General features: G+C 44.4%; 1 protein-coding gene across 1 annotated transcript; it reads right to left on the bottom strand.

The window, feature by feature from the left end:
* Positions 1 to 1,849: 1,849 nt before the first annotated feature.
* On the bottom strand, positions 1,850 to 21,022 carry Dynlrb1 (dynein light chain roadblock-type 1). The gene is made up of 4 exons (XM_005084637.4): positions 20,880 to 21,022; positions 13,808 to 13,883; positions 6,654 to 6,821; positions 1,850 to 2,202 (listed from the first exon to the last, which is right to left on the bottom strand). The coding sequence occupies exons 1-4, from the start codon at positions 20,880 to 20,882 to the stop codon at positions 2,159 to 2,161; spliced, it is 291 nt and encodes a 96-aa protein (XP_005084694.1). The 5' UTR covers positions 20,883 to 21,022; the 3' UTR covers positions 1,850 to 2,158.
* Positions 21,023 to 21,494: the final 472 nt, after the last annotated feature.

Below are 21,494 nucleotides of genomic sequence, written 5' to 3'. Positions count from 1 at the left end.
GCCACGATCATGCTATCTCCTCACAGCAATAGGAACCTTACCCAAGTATACTTACTTATCCTTTCTGTTCCTCTCAAGATGATTGTAAATAACCACCACTTTCCAGGGGCAGGGTCTTTGTCTTGAAGGATTTTGTTAGTCGTAAGATGGACTTATGCAACATCCTGTGAGTCTCTTTGTATCACACCCATCTGAAGGAGTCAGGACAGTTTTTAAGTTGGCTTTTTCAGTCAGCAGATTTGAGCCAGGTAGGGCAGGGACAACTGGGTCAGGCCCCACCCTTGGATCTACACATGTATACACACAAAAATAAAAATGTATTTGTGGGGTATGTGTGCCATAGCAGCTATGAGGTGGTCAGCTCAGGTGTTGGTTTTCTCTTCCAACATGTAGGTTCCAGAAATCAAACTCAGGCTATCAGGCTTGGTGGCAAAGTGCTTTTATCATCTGTGCCTGCCTCATCCCTCACCCTCCTGGGCCAGGCTCCAAACTCTTGAAGTTTTACCTGTGTGTGTGTGTGATTTGTGAACTGTACTCCTTGGTGCTGGGAACTGAAATTGGGTCCTCTGTAAGAGCCCAAGGTTCTCTGAATAGCTGAGCCATCTCTCTAGTCCCAAACCTTTTTCATTTCTTTTATTTTTGAGGTTACAATTACATCATTTTCCCTACCCTTTCTTCTTACCAAACTCTCACATACAACTCTCCTTGCTTGCTTTCAAATTCAGTCTCTTTTCATTAATTCTGAATCTTTTTTTAAAAAGGCAGAGTTTCATAACTCTAACTAGATGCATGCTGTTTATGGAATCCTGGGGATTGAATCTAGGGCCTTGCACATGCCAGGTGAGTGCTCTCCTAACTAAGTCCCAACCATAACCCTTTGGAACACTTAAAAAAAAAGATTCTTAATTATGTGCATATCTGTGTGTGAATATGTGCATATGAGTACAGGTGCCCATTTTGGCCAATGGAGGGTGTGGCATTCCCTGTAGCTGGAGTCAGTGAAAGGTGGTTATGAGCTGCTTGACATAGACGCTGGGAACTGAAACTGGGTCCTTTGCAAGAACAGTGCACTCAGATGCAAAGCAATTGCTCCAGCTCCTGAACATTGCAGTTTTTACTTCTTAGTGTATTCTCCTAATTCAGTGTATGACCCACTAGAATTAGAAAGCTGCATGCACTAGTCTTTTTTCTATGCAACAAGGAACGGAAGACAAAAGTGTAATGGCAAATACAGGTGGTTTTCAGGTGGTGAGGCCCAGAAGAGTGGGTAGTCTAAAGCCTTGGGGAGGCCTCCTGGTAAGGATCCCGCCACCTTACACATAATGGAAGGATGGGTGGAAGGATGACCACCCAGAATGAGCTTGCCAGGGAAAAACAGGGTCAGTTTCTGAGAAAGACAGTGTGCAAAGAGCAGGCTACCTACAGACCTCTGCTCCCAGCCATGAGATCCTGGAAACTACCTGTTCATCCCTCCTGCATTACTCTTAATTCCCCAGCTCTCAGGCAGTTTTAACACAATGATGTGAGCACCTAAGATACACCAGGTGCATTGTGGATACTTGGTAGACAGCACTTTCTTCTTCGCTCAGAGCAGTGCAACAGAAAATCAGCAGCAGGAGTAGGATTTGATCAAATAGGTGTCTAAGGAAGGGGGTAAAGAGGCCCAGGAACCAGGGTACCAACCAATACATACCAAGGCTTACTCAGGACGTATCCCACAGGTGCAATGAGGAACAGGCCAAGAGACCATGAAAACCTGCCAGGGAATAGAGGCCATGGATTTGGACAGCTGACCATGTACCGACAAAAGAACAGACCTTTCAAATCTAGTAAAAACACAACAGCCAGGCAGGTTTTGAAGTTATTTTTAGTTAAAGAAAAACAGGCTTTCCAAGGGTGACAAAGTGAACTCAAGGTCAAAAGGAAGCTGGGTGTGGGCTTATCATAAGCTCTAACTCCTAACCCTGGAAATGAGAACCAAGCTTTCCTACGAACTGACTGGGTCACCAGACAGTCCTTGTTGGGGTAGAAAGAGCTACCCTTGATCAATGACATGGTCTACATGGGCTCTCAGGCAACCACCACGTGCCCACTGACATGATTTAACTTCTTGGGGGACCTTAAATTAAGGAATGACACAGGAAGCTGAGATAGTGGCTTATTCAGTTGGATTCTGAATCACAATCAGGAAATAGTCTTTATCTGAAAAAGAAAAAAACAGAAAAATAGATCACTAAATATAAGCCAGGAGAAAGATAACAGCTCCTTAAACACTAAGCATGTAAGGCTGGAAGAAGAAAACTTTGAGAAGCGCATCAGTGGCAGGTTTTTTTCCACAGCTGGGAATAGGAGATAACCTACAAATTTATTTATGGACTCCTGCCAAGTGGTTGCTAGAAAATGAGTCTTCACGTGCAGGGTCAGCTGTAAAGTTGGACATTTTACAGCATGCTCTTTCATTTTTATTAATAGGTAAGATTTTATTAATAAGCAAGATAGCCTGATAATCTGAGGGTTGAGCCCCAGGACACATGGTACAAACAACCAAGTCCTAAGGGTTGTACTCTAACCTCTGCACTTGAGTGTGTGCACACACATACATTAGTATAAATGAGATTTCAATATGATGGGAGCCTTAGTTCAGTGATTCTCAGCCTGTGGATGGTGATCCATTTGTAGTTTGCATATCAGATATTTATATTACTATTCATAACAGTAGCAAAATTAGAGTTATGAAGTAGCAATGAAATAATTTCATGGTTGGGGTCACCTCAACATGAGGAACTGTATTAAAAGGTTTGCAGCATTAGCAAGGCTGAAAACCACTGCCTTAGTTCATCCTGATAACCCTGGCCTGTGACTGATTTCTACCTTCTACAACGTATGCCCCCAACCCCTGAAGAACAACATTTTGATAGGTCACAGGAAGTTATTTGCTTTGAAGCGTTTCTAGTAATACAGTCTCATGAATCATAGAGATGAGAGGCTTCATTTAGCAAAAAAACAGGGCAAAGTACTGTCTGTCTAGGCAAAACTCAGATTTTGATCATTTTTGGATCAGTATTTTATGGTACTAAAGGACTAACCCAGGGTCTTGTAAATACCTCATTTATGGACTTTAGACACAGGTACTCTGTTCAACACAGCATGCCAACTGAACCTTTGCTGAACTTAACAGGTGCCTCAGACCTGGTGAGGGTGAAGCCATGTGCGGCATGGTTTGAAACTATGGTCTCAGGACATGAAAACTCTGATTTTTTAAAAACAAATATTTATTTTATGTATATGAGTGCTCTATCTCCATGAACACCTCTATGCCAGAAGAAGGCAACAGATCCCACTATATATGGTTGTATGCTACCATGTAGTTGCTGGGAATTGAACTCAGGACCTCTGAAAGAGCAGCCAGTGCTCTTAACCACTGAGCCATCTCTCCAAGCCAGAAGCCCTGATCTTGATGACAAAGACTGCAGGTTCTACAGGTATATAGAAATTGCCATTAATTTCTGGGCATGCGACTGTGTCTTTATGCCAGTATTTAGCTCTGTCATGAATAAATTTTCTCCAGTGACACCTAAATGAACCCCAGAATCACTCTAGGCAGTTGTCAGTGGTCTATCATTTTACTGGTAAACCCATAACAACTGGCTGTCTCAAAGAAGAAGAAACTAAGCCGGGCGCTGGTGGCACACGCCTTTAATCTCAGCACTCTGGAGGCAGAGGCAGGTGGATCTCTGTGAGTTCAAGACCAGCCTGGTCTACAAGAGCTAGTTCTAGGACAGGCTCCAAAGCCACAGAGAAACCCTGTCTTGAAAAACCAAAAAGAAAAAAAAAAAAAAGAAAGAAAGAAAGAAACTGTATACATAATTAACAAGCTAACAGCAAAAACAATCAACAAAACTAGGCTATCAAACTCTAAATTCTATAATACCACATTAAGTACCCTGTGGGAGACCGTGTTTTACATTTTAAATTTTACTGTGTGTGCAAGCACATGCTGTAGTATGCAGGTAGAAGTCAGAAGAGTGGTTCTTGCAGGAACTTTCAAAAGTGGCTAACCTTCTACCATGTGGGTTCTAGGGCTCAAGCTCAAGTGGCCAGGCTTGGCGGCAAGAGCCTTTACTGGCTCAGCCATCTGGACAGCCAGGGATGTGGTAGTAATGGTTGTTCGCACTGTATCAAATAGTGAGGTTAATAAATCAAATACCTAAGATATGGCCTGGGAAGCTGTAAGCAGTCCATTTATGTGAGTAAGAGAGACTGAACCTTTTCCTTCCTTCTCTCCAGTCTGCTCACACTGCGTGGCGAGACACAAGTCTCAGTGAGACCTGATCCACACTGGGGCTGCCCTGAAGCAATCCTCAGGCATTCTACTACCTCTGCGGCTCCAAACCCAGAATTTCTGTATTGACCACATAAAACTAGGTACACAAAGTAGTATGTACTACTGATTTCATCCCATGAGCTGGAGAGACAGCTCAGTAACTGGTGAAGAGTACTTACTGCTCTTGTAGAGGGCCTGCGATTAGTTGTAGCATTCACATGGCAGCTCGCAATGTTGTTGCTCCAGTTCCAGAGGGATCTGGTGCCCTCTTCTGACCTCCACCACCACTGCATGCACATGCATATCCCAGGCACCCTTAACTCCACCCCTCTACCGAATCCAGCCTGACAAGGGATATCTTCAATGGGAGGAAATTAAAGCCATATTGGGGTCAGGCATGGGGGAATATGCCTTTGATTCCAGCACTTGGAAGGCACAGGCAGGTAGACATCTGAATTCAAGGTAAGCTTGGTCTACATAGTGAGTTCCACAACAGCCAGAACAACAACAAAAGCTACCTGTTTAACATATTTGTGCTTACAAGTTCCTGCCCTCTTAGAACTTACTGTGGAAAATAGAAAACAGTGGAAATGTAGCTAAGTAGCTAGTCAGCCAGGCAATAAGGAAAGATGGCACGCTCTAGCAGGAGGATGGTGTGTGAAAAGGAAGGGAATTGCAGCAGTGTGGTAGCTCCAAGAAACACCACTGTTTATGGTTAACGTGTCACACAACCTTTAGCATAACTTGAGTGTGAGTGTGTGAGACATACTGACTGCCAGCCAGGTCACAGCCAGCACGTGTACTCCTTGTACCTCTCCGTATGCTGCCCACGTGAGGGTCTGGCCATTTATCTCCACTGATGAGACTATTGGAACCACTGAGCCCATGAACCCAATGAGATCTCAAGCACCAACCACCCTCAGGGGTGCTGAATGTCCGTGAGTCCCCAAGGACAAACTGGAGGTGCTATTACACTGAGCTAAGACCTGCATGATCAGGACTTCAGACATCTATGGAGCTTTAAGTGGAGAGACACTGTTTACCAAGTGTTTGTCTCCATGACACCGTGTCATCTGTCCTTTATACTGAGTTTCTAGGTGTCCCACTGATTACTAAATGGAAAGATGATTCCCAATACCAGTTTTAGGGACATGGAGCAGGAAAGCTGTCCTGGAGCTCACTTTGTAGACCAGGCTGGCCTCCAACTCAGAGATCCCCCTGCCTCTGCCTCCCAAGTTCTGGAATTAAAGGTGTGCGCCACTACCACCCTGCACTCCAACTCCTAATCATCACTTCCTGCCCTAAGCACCTCTACTCCCAGGATCAGATCCACATAGCTGAGTTTCGAGTTTGAGGCTCCTTCTAAGTTGGACCCAAGACTCATTTCTCACACCCTCCTTCATGGACAAGCTGTTCACAACCCGAGGCACCACCATGTGAGACTTCATGCATGTCCCAGCCATGGCTTGGCTGAAAAGACAGGGAGGGTGGTAACTAAAGAAAAAATAGTCTTGAAGCCGGGCGTTGGTGGCGCACACCTTTAATCCCAGCACTCGGGAGGCAGAGGCAGGTGGATCTCTGTGAGTTCGAGACCAGCCTGGACTACCAAGTGAGTTCCAGGACAGCCTCCAAAGCCACAGAGAAACCCTGTCTCGAAAAACCAAAAAAAAAAAGAAAAAATAGTCTTGTAGAACCTGTCAGTCACTCTAGTCTATGAGTTTGAGTTAGATCAGGCAGAGTAGGAGGCAACCCTATGCTTTCCCCTCTGCAGTTCTCATCCTTCTGGGCTCCTCCAAGAGTGAGCATCTCATTATATTGAGAATGATCCTAAGGTCTAAACACAGGCATATTTGTATTGCCCCGACAAACTTTTCACCGATGAGACAAAACAGCAATCTGTTCCAGTGCTGGTGGGGAGTTGGCTGCATGGGTTGGAAACAGGACTATAAATTCTTTTTCATATACAAATAACTTTTCCACCCCTATGACTCATTTTCCTGGCCCTTAAGATTCAGCTCTAACATCCTGCTTCTGAGAAATCTTTGTTGATTGCCCAGGCAGACCTGATCAACCCTTCCATATCCCAAATTCTTAAGGAATTCTCACCAAGTTGAGAATGATTCAGTGTTAATGTGTCTTTCTCCCTCATGAAGCTACAATTCCCATGTGAGGCCTGCTGAAAATCTGGTGGTGGATACCACCTAGACACTCTTCCCACCCCCACGGCCTACCTTGAAGCTGTGGAGATAATGTGCCACACTTTCCAGATAAGCCACCAGGGAACCTGCTATTGTTCTGAAACTAAACATGGAGGTGCAAGAGCCCTTACCTGGTGCAACCATAATTTCGTTTTTCTTGGAGCGAATTCGAAGGAAGGTTAGGTCATTCTGGGGGTCAATTTCACGCACAGTGCTCCTTGCCTTCAAGATGAAGTTGTGCATGAGGTTGGCATATTGTGTAGTAGTGGGGTTGTCCATGGTGCTCTTGATGGGAATGCCTGTGGGAAGACAAAATGGAAGCCAAGCAATTTATGAGAGCCTCTTTCTATTCAGGGTCTCACCTCACATCCCTATTTCTAGAATATTGGGCTGGCAGTTAACAACCAATGCTACTATTTACAGAAGGCTTGTTATATGATAGGCACAGTGCTGACCTTGTATGCCATTGTAAGGCCCAGAGCCTCTGTGGATGGTATCACCATCTTCATTGGCTACCAGGTAACAGGAGAACTGAATAATGGGGTGACCTGCCTATAGGTACACAAATGATAAGGATTTAAGTGTAGGCTTGGTTCAACTCTATGCTCCTTTCCCAGGACCACCCTGCCTGACTGGGTTCAAGCAATAAAAGGAGAGGTGTGCAACTCTTAAAAGCTTGAACTCAGTCATCACTTGGGAAGCAAAGTCAAGCAGATCCCTGGGTTCAAGGCTGACTAGGGCTACACAGTGAGACCCTGTCTCAAAAAGAAGAGACTGAAAAGGAGGAAGAAAAAGAGGTCAGCTTGTGCCCGATATACCAGACACATTATTGTTCTTAGCGGGGCGGACTTGGTGCTCAGCTGTAACCGTGTATACATGAAGATGCCTCCCCACTCCAGTGGTTTTTTTGTTTGTTTGTTTTTTTGGTTTTTTTTTTTTTTTTTTTTTTTGGTTTTTCGAGACAGGGTTTCTCTGTGGCTTTGGAAGCTGTCCTGGAACTTACTTTGTAGACCAGGCTGGCCTCAAACTCACAGAGATCCGCCTGCCTCTGCCTCCCGAGTGCTGGGATTAAAGGTGTGCACCACCAACGCCCGGCTTCCAGTGGGTTTTTAATCTAAGCAACACTGCTGTCTTTGAAAGAGCCCACTAAGGTGTTGGAGGTATAGTCCAGTGATAGAGTACTTAGTGTGTCTGAGACCTGGGTCCAGTACATAGCACAACACAACAAAATACAGAGTCCATGAAGTAAGACAGTCCCTAGATTCAACATTCCCCTATTGCCAGATGCTTAGGCTAGGATTTACTGGTATAATTACCCAGCCAATGACCATCATTGTGTATCAAGTTTCTTTTTGAAGATTGAACAATTAAATGGACATTACTAGGTGTCCTACTATCATGGAGGTGAGGAATGTGGCCTAATCTGATGACCACATTGGGTCATCAGGTGCCTGGAATTGGCTGTGACCTGTCAGAAGGCTCCATCCAAGAGAAGTCTGGAGGTGACTGTGACACTTAAGAATGTGGTATAAGTAACTCTTCACATCCAAGTAGCAAGACATGGGCCCAGGATTCTGAATCTGGCCAACAAGTGACCAGCTTAGAGATTAGTCAAAGACAGGCATTCAACCTACTTTATTAGGGCACCAGACACATGTGAAGCAGCGGAGCAGGAAAGACTTTTTGTAAGTCAAGTAAAGCCACAAGAATGAGTTACAGTAGTCATTTACCTTTAGGGTGATGATGTGGGGCCTAAGTGCTGTGCTGCTATTTGGGTCCTAGATGGCAACAATGTGCACACCCGAGCCCCATGAGGCCTCTTCACAGCTGCACCTTTCTGAGGGTGATAGTGTGACTGCTACCTACTATAACTGTATAATCTGTCCACAATTGGATGATCCTAGAGGAAGGACCCTCAAGTCTGATGACATCCCAGTACCATGTATTTTGTTCTTTAGAGTAGTTATAATCCCAACACCACATTATTAGGAAAGTAGACATTTTACCCACAGTAAGTTCCCTTGGAGCATGACCTAGTCTCATTTGCTCACTAGCATCTGTAGTTAACATGTTAAGCATCTACTGATGTTGTTATTTTAGTTGCTTCTGGGGTTTATTTACTTTTAGTGGCTCAGGTAACAATGAGTTTGGTTATATATAAAGTAGGCAAATGTAAAGGGGCCAGCAAACTTAACCAATAGTGGCTCACTCAGAGAAAGAGAGAGAGAGAGAGAGAGAGAGAAAGGAGGGAGGGAGGGAGGGAGGGAGGGAGGGAGGGAGGGCAAGAACCAAGATTCAGAAGAATTTCAAACAAGGACAAAAGTCCATACTCCTTACAGATGGCCTATTAGTATTAGGCAACTTCATTCAACCTAGGTACATCACTTAGTCAGCCTGACCCACACCGCCCCTGTTTTTCGGAGCCCCAGGTTTCAATTCAGGCTGTCCTTAGACTCACCATGTAGCTGATGATGACTCTCTTGGGCTACTATCTACCAAGTGCTGGGATTACAGGCTGGTGCTACCATGCCAGGTGCCTGCTTGATCTCTATCTCAACTTTCTTGTCGGTAAAATGGGTTATGGTTTAAAAAATTGCCTACCACAGCTCACCCCCCAACTCTTTGAACCAGGGTCTCATTATATACCTTGACTGACCTACAACTCATAATGTGAACTGGAATAGCTTGGAATTTGCTATGATCCTCCTCTTGAATACAGACATTGCAGATAATACTAGCACAATGGATAAGGATTTTTGCTGCTGCTTTTTCTAAAATATTTATGTTTATGTGCATATTCCTGAGTGTGTGCACATGTGTCTGTGTGTGTGTAATATGCACCGTGTACATGCAGGAGCCTGTGGAGGTTAAAAGAGGGATCAGATCCCCCAGAACCAGAGTTACAGGTGGTTGTAAACTACCATGGGTCCTCTCCAAACAGCAGTAAGTACTCTTAACTGCTGAGCCATCTCTCCAGTCCTAGAACTTAGCTTCTTCAAAGATGAGAATCTGAGTTGGTCTTGGAAGGAGGGTGACACTAGGAACAGTAGAAGGTGCATACTAAGTAGGGGTAAAAACATACCTAAGGTCAAAGAATAAACTTAAATGATGCAAGACTGTCAGCTGTAGCCATCTCAGCAGCCAACTCCTTGGCCTACTCACACCTAGAAGCTGTTTGCAGCCTTGGCACACTGGGGTCTGATGCCCTAGTCTGTCAGCTAGCCACCTGTCTACACAATACAGAGGCCAGAGCTGGGCCTACGAGACTCTGCTGGAGCTCTCCCCACTGTCTTTTGGATAGGTTCTTGAAGCTCTCTCCAAGACTGGCTCCTGATTTCAGGAGGTATTGATACTCCATTCACACATAGCTGTTCAAGTGCAATGGTAACTAGAAACCTACTCTTTCCCACCATGCTATTAGAGTGACATTACCATGATTAGTAATGGAAGGAAAAGGGAAGCAAACGTGTTCAAAGTTTGCTTTTTCCTCTAGTAGGCTATCTCAGAACATATTCGTCAGTGTGGAATTTTCAAATCCAGGCTAATGTTACCACTGGTTGAGCCTTTTCATTTAACAAACACCATTGCCTCCAGTTGAGTGCCTGTGCTGGATGGACAGCAAGAGTTCCAGTAGTGACTCAGACAAGATCTTGCCTTCATGGTCCTTTCACAGCTGAACTGCTGATTCAGCAGCAATGCCTGTCTTGGTAGATACTTACCTTTTCCCAGCCCTAAAGAATGGTTTGTATTATTTTTGTATTTGCTAGCAGGTTAGTTTTAATTTTTGTCTTTTGGCCTTTTTTTGGTAAGGTTTTGTTGTGTTTTTGAGATGGGGTTTTACTGTGTAGTCCTGGCTAGCCTAGTACTTACTACCTGGAACATGTTGGCCTTTAATTCAGAGATTTGCCTGCTTCTGCCACTTGAGTACTGAGGTTAAGGTTGTGTGCCACCATGCCTAGCTTTTTGTTTTAAAATTGAATGATAGCGTCAGCTGGGATTACATGTTGTGTCACCTTACCCACTATATTTGTTGCTAGGAGTTGCACTCAATGTTTCCTGAATGTTAGGCAAGCACTCAATCAACTGAGCTACATCTCTAGTCCCAAGCTGTAGATTTTAAAACAAGAGTTTTAAATGCATGCCAGGCAAGATGTGTCTACTGGTGTTAATAGTGGCATGGAGATTATGGGGATAACCATTTTCTGCTTAGATCTGAGGCCTGCTCCACACAAGGAAATTCATGTTTGGTACTACAAATCTGCTCAAAAATGCATGGTTTGGGAGATTGTAAACCTTAGGTAAGATATTACTATGTTTATTTTGCTAACTGAACATGTTGCCAAACTGCCTTCTAAATATTTGTTTATACCCACAGACTAGTGCTCCTCTCAGCCTTGACCAAAAAAACCTTTCTACAGTGGGCAGCATTGTAGATAACCAGCTTGTCAAGTGCTGAGCATATGTGGCTGTTGAGTGCTCAGGGTACATCAGGGAAGACGGGTAGACAGGATGCGGAGAGCCGGAGCTGTCAAGACTGCTGTGGAATGCCGCCCTCGGGACGTGACATGGCCATTGCACTTACTAGCTCACTACTGCTCTGGTCACCTGCGCAGGTCCAAGCCTTTAAGGGCAGGCAACAACATTCCAGTAGACAGTGCTAGTTAGACTCAGTGGGTTACAAAACAAAAATTTTAAAAGTACATGAGATGTGAGGGGAGATAGTCAGTGGTGTTGGGGGTTGGGGATGGGAAGGACATAGCTGGACATGGGTACAATCAAGACACACTGAACACATGAAATTGTCAATAGATAAAAGACAGACGCACACCTTTAATCCCAGCACTCAGGAGGCAGAGGCAGGCAGATTCTCTGTGAGTTCAGGCCAGTCTGCTCTACCAAGTGAGTTACAGGAAAACCCGGCTACACAGTGAAACCTTGTCTGAAAAACAAAAACAAACAAAAAAGTTTAAAAACAAACAAAATCTCTAAAATGACAAGAGTTGTGGCCCACACCTGGAATCTTACACTAGCACTTGGAAGGTAGAAGAAGCTTACAGATTAAGTTCAAAACCAATTGGGCTACCTGAAACCTTGTCTCCAAACACTGTGTGTATGTGTGTGTGTGTGTGAGAGAGAGAGAGACAGAGAGAGAGAGAGAGAAAGAGAGAGCGAGCAAAGCCAGCGTGGGCTACCTGAAACTCTCTCTCCAAACCCTGTGAGTGATGACTCATGCAAATATGGCAATCTGTGTTTGCTCCCCTGTGTTTGCACATAATGGTGGACTAGTGTGCACATACAACAAATGAAAGCATCAAGAATAAACAATTAGTTTGGGAAACACTGTGGCCTAGAGGCATGAAGCATATGGTGGCTGCCTTCAAACCCAGCAAAGTAACCTGTCTAGGTAAGAACTTTACCTAAGCAAGTGCTGTAGGGGTCAGCAATGAGGGTGACAATGGAGTGTAAGGTACTTTACACTGCTCAGTTTGAGTTAATCTTTACAACCATGTATACAGACATATAGGTTTACAGGTGTAAGTGAATTGCTGAGGCTATCCTTGCAGGCAGGCAGGGAGAAGCAGGACAGAGGCTCAGAAAGCACAGCCTTTGCCATGGTCAGCAGACCACTCAGGTCCACTCACTTAGGTTTATATCCTGGCTCTGCAGACTAGAGAGAGACGGCTCTTCCAGAAGTCCTGGGTTCGAGTCCCAGCACCAACATGGCAGTTCACAACCTTCTGTAACTAGAGTTCTAGGGGATCTAACACTCTCTTCTGGCCTCATGCACTGAACACACATGGTACATACTTATATGCAGGCAAAACCCTCATTCAGAAAATAAAAATAAATCTTAGAAAAGGTCTTGGCTTTGAAATAAGAAGCAATCATTAAATTTCTAAATTCCAATTTCATCACTAAATAGAGACAATAGGTTGCTTGAAAGAATAAAGCACCTGTCCTCAGATTTGGTACAATGCAGGTGTTTTCTGCTAGTTCCCTTCACACACCTCTTGTGCAGGTACAATCACCATCCGCATCTTACTAGCCATTCAAGTAAGCTCATTCCCTAAAAGAGCTCTGGGCACAGAGAAACCAACTGATAATTACCTACAAAAACAGCAGAATTAACACAGATGGACGCACAACACCCATTTAGTGAGCACACAAGAGTAGCAACAACATAGATTAATCAGCACCGCACCTAGTTGGTCATGGTGACTCAAGTTTGTAACCCGAGCAAAGACAGACTCAAGTAGAAGGAATGCCATAAATTCTAGCCGCCCTGGGCTACAAAATGAGTTCTAGGATAGTCCAAACTACAAAGGAAGATACTGCCTCAAAAAATATTAAATAAATTGTACTGGCACTTTTGCTTGAAGGGGCTGAAGGAGAATTTCAGTGGTAAAGTACTTCTTAGTGGGTATGAAGCCTGGGTTCAATTCTTTGTGCTTAAAAAAAAAGTTTTTGCTTAAGTGAAATCTGCAAAACAAAACCTCAAGATAAACATGTTTTAAAAGCGTTAACAACAGTCAGGTGTGATGGAAAACACTTTTTTTTTGTGATTTTTTTTTCTGAGACAGTTGTCCTGGAACTATGTAGCCTAGGCTGGCCTTAAACACAGTGATCCTGGTTCTGACAGTGCACACTTTAATCCCAGCACCCAGAAAGCAAAGGAATCTCTGTGAATTGAGGACAATGAGACTTTATTTCAAAAACAAAAGTAAATGATTGTCACATGAGAAATAGATTTTTCACAAGGGCTGAAAACAGCATGGATTCCTGGCAGCTGTGACCTGTCAGTGCAGTGAAACTGAGAAAAAAAAATTCCTATTTACTAAATTAAGATTTTTTTGTTTTTCGAGATGGGGTTTTTCTCTGTAACTTTGGAGTCTTTCCTGGAACTCGATTTGTAGACCGGACTGGCCTCGAACTCACAGAGATCCTACCTCTGCCTCCCAAGTGCTGGGATTAAAGGTACACTCCACCACCACCTGGCTTAAATTAAGATTTCTATGACAAGTGGTGCATGCCTATAACTCTAGCATGTGAGAGGTGGAAGCAGGAGCATCGTTGAGTGCCAGGACAACTTAGATTACACAGCAAGACCTCTCAAAAGAGAGGGGAGGAAAAAATCCCAAGAATAGTACCAGAACTTTGGAAATGTTTAAGACAAGACTAGAATGAATCTGGTTATGAAGGTACCGAGGACGGGCAATGCCATGTGTGGTGTGGAGCTGTTTTCTGGAGGCCTTCCTGAGTGTAGGCCATGGATTGAGGGGCCTACCTTCTGTGTTCACCACGATGATTCCTTGCACTCCCTTCTGGCTCTGAAGTCTCTTGAGTGTTTCCTCCACCTCTGCCTGCCAGAAAAAGGAGACCAAAATTAGGTCTTTATATCCCAGCAAATGAATGACACATTCATCTAACAAGCAAGTAACACCCAAACATTTGGCACTGCCCCAAAGCTACCCAGGCAAAGACCATGTAGAGTACTCCTTAGGCCCCACTAGCATCTAGAGCTTCAGCCCCAGCTGTGAGGAGCACTGCTCTTTACCCTCCCTGCCTATCAGCTATTTGAGAACAGACTACAAACACTATTTCTGGAGTACAGACACCCGTGACTCACACACATGGTACAGTCCTCTGATTTGAAAAACAAAACAAAACAAAACCCTAAATAGTTTCTAACAGGAAAGAGGCACTTTGTTACTTGTGGCTCAAACATCACAAATGAAAATATTTCAAAGGAGCAAAATAAGTCCACAATAAACCTGGTGACTTAATCTGTCATCCTAGACAGAGTAACATTTGGCATATAGGCACAGAAAATGTGCCTTAGGAAGGAGCTTACTAATTCTGATTATCCAAAAACTGCTCAAGGTAGGATGTCCTAGCACATGGAACTTGCCAACACTGTCTAGACTCTTTGTCATACATGCTTCTAACTTGTCACTTCTAGACTTTACCTTCCCATCTACTCTCCATCTGCACAGTCACATCTCTTGTCTATATTTTTTGTTGTTTTTGAGACAGGGTCTCTACATAGCTCTGGCTTTCCTGGAACTCACTACGTAGTTCAGGCTAGCCTCAAACTCAGAGATTGCCTTCCTCCTGAGTGCTGGGATTAAAGGTGTGCACCACCACATCTGGCTCTCCCCAACCCACTTTAAAAAAGGAAACCAAAATCTTACAAGACTTCTTCTTGAAATCCAATAGTCTTCCAGGCCAACTAAGACATTGCCTCTTCTATGAACCCTATGATCAATGATCTTGCTCCAACTCTTCAAGCCCTTGACTGCTTCTGTGAGATATGTATCAGGTACTGTGTCTAATTACTCAGTCTCCATAGTGGTCAGCAGAGGAGGGCCCATAAACAGAAGCCTAACTGTCCTTCCTCGCCCCATGGCTGGGAACCTGGTCTTGTACACTTTCTCTCAGGGCACCTTCTCCAGAGGTTCAAAATCTAACCAAGCTCCTCAAAAGCAGAGTGTTGGGCCTGGCATGTGTATCTCTGTGAATCCAAGGCCCACCTGATCTACATGTCTTAAAAACAAACAAACAAACAAAAAAACCAGATGGTCTTTAGAAACAGGGGTGCCATTCGCAGAAAGAACTGTTTCCTGTTTCCTGGGGCAAAAGGGCTAGGGCTGGGGGCTCCTGAACAACTGAAGATAGCACAATGGATTGTTTTGTTTTTCTGGAAAGCACAGGCTGACAATCCAGTCACTATCACCCACTTCCTGTAAGAATAGTGCCAGATGCTGCAGGGATGGGCAGAGGCTCCCTCTACAAAGTGGCAAGTAGCCTGATACCTCCAAGATCTAGAACCTGTGTAAAGGGCAGGGCTGGGTCTGTGGAGGACAGTACAATCAGGGTGACATGCATGTCTGAGATCCTGGTCATTTCAGACTTACTGACCTCCTACTACATGCTAGGTGCTGTTCTGGATATGACAGAGAAACATTATAGGTGGGTCCTAGTCACCCTACCGGGAATCCATCCTATGGAAACAACCTCGAAGAACAAAAGGAATGCTACAAGACTTCTGCTGCAGTGCCACCTGCAAAAGCAGACATAGAAGAGAAATGTCCAAGAAAGGGCAAGAAAGGGCAAGAAAGACACCAAACATCCACTGCAAGTGATGTTTCTCATTAGCTGAGAGACTAGGCCATGAAAACACCTCCAAAGTCTGAGATGATATTCCACAAAAACAACTAAGATGCAAAAAGTGTTTTCCATGTGGCTACAACTTCCTAGAAACAAGAAATCTTGAGATTATGAAAACAAAGCCACTTAGAACATGGAATTATAAACTGGATTTATTTTTTCAAGACAGTCATTTTTGCTGGCCATTGTGGGTTCCACCTATAAACACCAGCATTTGAAAGCCAGATGCAGGAAAAAAAATGAATAAACAAACATCTAGTCAGCCAATTGTGCTATAGGTCTGTAATCCCAGCACTTGCAGAGGACCTACATTCAGTTCCCAGCACTCAAATGGCAATTCACAACTACCTGTAACACAAGTCCCATATTCATACTTTTCTGGCATCCTTGGGTACCAGGCACACATGTGATTCTCATACATACAGGCAGGTAAATACAAATGTTAGCTTCATTCCCTGAGAGGTCACTACTATGGGGGCTGTGGAACTCAGTATCGTTGTTTTTCAAGACAGGTTTTTTTTTTTTTTTGTTTTGTTTTGTTTTGCATAGCCCTGGCTGGCCTAGAACTCCCTCTGTAGACCAGGCTGACCTTGAACTCACAGAGATCCACCTGCCTCTGCCTCCCCCTAACATCATACTCAACATCTGACGTCTGGCACCCTCTTCTGGCTTGCAGGCATACATGTAGATAGAACACTATACATAATAATAGGTAACATGTTTATGTGGTGGCTTGAATTAAAATTGGCCCCATGGGCTGTTATGTGTGAATATTTGGCCCCTTGTTGGTGAAACTTTTTCAGGAGTATTTGGATGTATAATCTTATAGGAAGAAGTTTCAAGAGACTCAGGCCGGGGCTAGAAAGATGGCTCAGTGGTTAAGAGCACTGGCTGCTCTTCCAGAGTACCGAGGTTGAATTCCCAGCAAACACATGGCAGCTCACAACTGTCAAGAGATTCAGGCCACTCCTAGTCTCTCTGCCTCCAATTTGCAGGTGAAGACACAAGCTCACAGTTGTTCCTGCTGCCATGCCTGTGCATTGCCATCACGGACTCTAACCCTCTGAAACCATAAGCCCAAATGAAACACTTTGATAAGTTGCTGTAGTTAGTTGAATCCTTGATTTCCACGGTGGTGGACTGTTGGGAAGGATTAAGAGGTGTGAACTTGTTGGATAAAGTGTGTCACTGCAGGCAGCACATGCCAGGCCCTCTGTTTGTCTTGGCATCAGGCCCCTTGGAGCTGTCTGAAATTAAAGGTATCTGTGAACTGCCCAACACAAGTGCTAGTATTCAAAGATTAGTCCTCATGATTAAGCAGCAAGTACTTTTAACTACTAAGTCCATCTCTATCTCCCCCGATTAAGCTAAATCATGTGAAAGAAATGTACTCTATGCAGAGGTGAAGAGGAGACAACGCTATGTGTTCTCTAGATGTGTGTGCATCAATAAAGATCCAGGGCTTGTGGGGTCTGGTGCCACCACGCCTGGTATCTCAGTATCTTAGCGTTTAGGAAAATTGATGAGGTTCAGGCCAATCTGAGCTACACAGTGCACTGAAGGTCTACCCGAGCTACATAAATAAGGTGGCTGTCTCAAAACAAAGGTAGATGACAGAACATATATATGTCCAGCATGCATGAGACCTTGAGTTCTATCTTTAGCATAGCAAAATTTAACAGAAAAATAACTTTAAAAAATCATACAAAATGATTAAGGAAAATAACATGTTCAATGAGAGGTAGAAAATAAATCTAAGATAAATTACAAACACCTAAAAGATCATCATTCCTTGTAAATGAAAAGTTATAACAATGTGGCACTATTTTAATGCTGGTCTCATTAAGGCAAAGCTCTTAAGGTGAATAGCCTCCCAGGGAAGCAATACAATACAGTGTAAGAACTTTAAGGACTGGGTCCTTTTGCCTCCATTTTGAAAATTATCATTATAAGGAAATAATCTAATAAATTTTTAAAAAACCAAGCAAAAATTATGACTTTGACTTAAGAACTGGAAACAACTTAGCTTGTACACCAGAGAAATCATTAGCCAAATTATAGTACAACCATGGCTGGGCATGGTGGTGCACACATTTAATCCCAGCACTCAGGACGCAGAGCTAGTAAAACTTTGTGAGTTCAAGGTTGGCTTGGCCTCTATAGCAAGTTCCTGGACAGCTAGTCCTCCACACTGAGACCCTGTCAACACACACACACATAACACACACTTTACCAACTATTATATAGTAAATAAAAGTAATTTATCATAAAGATGATATAATGACATGATTAAATGCTTTTGGACATTAAATAAGAACCAAACACGAACATCCTGAAAGATACACATGTGACAAAAGAACAGGAAAGGGGGAAAAACAGCTACATAGTGGAGAAAAAAAGAACAAAAAGTGTGCATGATTTTATGTAATTGTGCTAACGAGGAGTTTCCACCAATATACACTATACTGTAGAAACACTGGCATCAATGTCGAAACAAGGGCAGTTTACTACAGCACTGGAGAAGAAACTGTAAAGTAAATGTATACATGGCCATAGGGTACTATGCAGCCTTAAAATGAAGTAGGCTTGGAATAAGTATGAGTGTATGATCCTAGGGTTCAAATCCAATCTCTTGTAATGAGTTTTTGTTGTTGTTGTTGTTGTTGAGACAGGGTTTTTCTGTGTAACAGCCCTGGATGTCTGGGAACTGGCTTTATAGACCAGGCTGATCCTCAAACTCACAGAGATCCACCTGCCTCTGCCTGACTTTTTTCATTAAGACAGGGCCTTACTATGTAGATCAGGCTAGCATTGAACTCAGAGACCCATCTGCCTCTGCTTCCCAAGTGCTGGTAATAAAGATGTGAACTACCATGCCTGGCAAGGGTAGATATTTTTAAGTGAACAGAAGAATAAATGAATGAAAATATATGAATATATGTATATGTCATATATAATTATTATTTTGTAATGATGTCTATATGTGTGTAGGTTTGTACACATGAGTACCTTAGGGCAAACATGCATAAATTGTTCCAGTCTTGTGCAATAAACAGCTTATCTATAAATACAAAAATATTGCTGGGTATAACCAAAATCCTAGCACTTAAGAGGTAGACAAAGGATTGGGAGTTCAAGGTCATCCTTGGTATGGCAAATTGAAGTAGCTTGGGCTATAAAAGGGACAAAATAAAATAGCCCCTACAATACCAAACAAATCCAGAAGGAAACATACCCAACTGTCAACAGTATTTAGCTTGGGAGAGTAAGAAGGCAGCCACATGCACTTCTTAAAGACTGTATATCAGCCGGGCGTTGGTGGCGCCCAGCACTTGGGAGGCAGAAGCAGGTGGATCTCTGTGAGTTCGAGGCCAGCCTGGTCTACAAGAGCTAGTTCCAGGACAGCCTCCAAAGCCACAGAGAAACCCTGTCTCGAAAAACCAAAAAAAAAAAAAAGACTGTATATCACAGTGCTACATGAGTGCATTTGTTAATCTAAGTCTGTAACAATTCTGAGTGCAAACAACAGCACAGTAGTGATTATAGAAAGCTACCACTTCAGTATAAAAACAGGGCACACACATGCTTGTATAAATATACAAGAAACTGGCTGTTCCTCAGGAGACTGAAGCTGGAGTTGGTAATGGATGAGAAACATATTTTCCACTTAGATCCATTTCTTAAAACTGTGAATATACTACTAAAATTTTAAATTATGTATTGTGTGTGTGTGTGCGTGCACGCGCGCTAAAGTGTACACATATGTGACATGTAGGAGCCTGCAGAAGCCAGAAGAGAGTATTACATCTGGAATTGGAGTTGCAGACCACTGTAAGCCGACATGTGGGTGCTGGGAACTGAACCCGTCTTTGGCAAGAACAACAAATGCTCTTAATGGCTGAGCCCATCTTTCCAGCACCTTATTAAAAGGTTTTACAGTTAGTGTTGTGAAGACAGCAATACTGTTTGGGATGATGTGGAGACATTACGGCATAACGAGTAATGTAGAACCCCCAATTGAATAGTTGGTGACGGCTCCAGCAAATAAAAACAATAAGCAATGTGCCTAAGTAGTTGCCTCTAGGTCAATGGTTCTCAACCTTCCTAATGTTTCAACCTTTTAATACAGTTCTCATGTTGTGTGACCCCCCAACCACAAAATTATTTTCATTGCTACTTCATAACTAATGTTGCTACTGTTATGAACTGTAATGCGGATATCTGATATGCGACCTCAAAGGGTCTCAACCCACAGGTTGAGAAACGTGCTCTAAGTGATGTCTTTCTGTTTTCCTTCTCGGTTTCCTGCGTATTTAATAGTTTTCTGGGAGATGAAGAGATGGCTCAGTACTTAAAAAGCATTGAACGCTTTCCCAAAAGACCCTAATTTGACTCCCAGCACCCAATATGGTGGCTCACAGTCACCGGTCAATCCAGTTCCAAAGGATCCGACCCCTTCTTATGCATCTGCCAGCTCCAGACACCCTAATGGCGCAGAGACATATACATGCAGGCAAAACAATTATTCATACACATAAAACTAAACAAAGTTTCTATGACAGTTTTTGTTTTGCGACAGGGACTCGTGTCAGCTCAGGCTGGCCTTGGAGTGCAAATCTCAGCCTTCCCAGAGCTGGGGCCCAGTTCAGGAGTGCACCATCATGCCAGTCCTAAGATTGAGGTTTGCTTTAACTCTGGAAACGGCCTTTTAACTAATTACTACCGTGAGGATGGAAAGCACCACTCTGTAAAGGTGGGCAGACGGCTTTGGAATCCCGCAGGGTGGACCCGCCAGTCCCTGACCGCACACCAAACTGAGCCCGCGGGCGGCAGTCAAGCTGGGGTCCCAGACGACGGCCTCTGGACTCCAAGTGTGAAGACGGAGGGGGGAAGCGCCTACGGTGCCTGCAGTCTACAGGACCCCAGGAAACCTCCAGGCTGGCTGGGGTCGCCCAACAATGCTAGGCTACCGGCGAACGAGAGGGCGGGCCTCCGGGGCGGCCCCTCAACAGACCGGCTTCCGGTCGAGGGCCTGTGGCATCCGGTCGCTCGGCCTCGGCCGGGACCAGAGGCCCACACTGCGGGTCCCGTGAGGCGACGCCCAGCGCCCGGGACCCTGGCTGGAGAAGGACGCGCGCCTCTCGCGGGGTGGCCGCCGCCGCCGCGGCCCTGGGTGGACGGACACTCACCATCTCGGACCGATCCAGCAGCTCCGAGTCGCCGACGCCCAGCGAGTTCCCCGCCCTTCTGAGCCTGCGCACGGTTCTTTACCGAGACGGACAGCTCGGGCAGCCTATCAGGAGCCAGTGGGGGATGAGGCGGGCTGACGTGAGTCAGCGGGGCAGGGACTCTTCCCTAGGAAAGGCGAGAGCTGCTGTGGAGAATTCCTCTCCAGCTGTGCGGAAGAGGCACCGGGTCGCCAGGTCTGTTTTCAATATTCAACCGAGGTCCCTGGGCGGAGGCCGACCGTTGCTGAAACTCCCTTTGGCCCAGACTGATGCAGAGATAAAAACCCAAATGAGCTGAGAACACGGGCAGCCCCGAAGTTGTGCGTCTCAGGAGCAAGCTCTGGGGTAAACTGGACAGGACTGCCCTGCGCGTGTAAGATTTAGGATTGCGGACTCCCCGCACTCCTGTGTTTCTTTGGAGAATATTCTTGACATCTCTGCCTTACTATTAATCCACCTGTAAAATGGGACCCATTTCCCTCCAGAGTCTTGTCTTGTCCTCTGCCTCTTTAAGTTTACTCTTGCAGGTTTCTAGAATCTTAGGTTAAAACACTGGCATGTAGTGATGATCCTGGA

Source organism: Mesocricetus auratus, unplaced genomic scaffold (genome assembly GCF_017639785.1).
Source record: "Mesocricetus auratus isolate SY011 unplaced genomic scaffold, BCM_Maur_2.0 Super-Scaffold_100028, whole genome shotgun sequence".
In the NCBI taxonomy this organism is placed as follows: Eukaryota; Metazoa; Chordata; class Mammalia; order Rodentia; family Cricetidae; genus Mesocricetus; species Mesocricetus auratus.
Note: the sequence above shows the minus strand (reverse complement) of the source record. Positions and strands in the feature narration are given on the sequence as shown.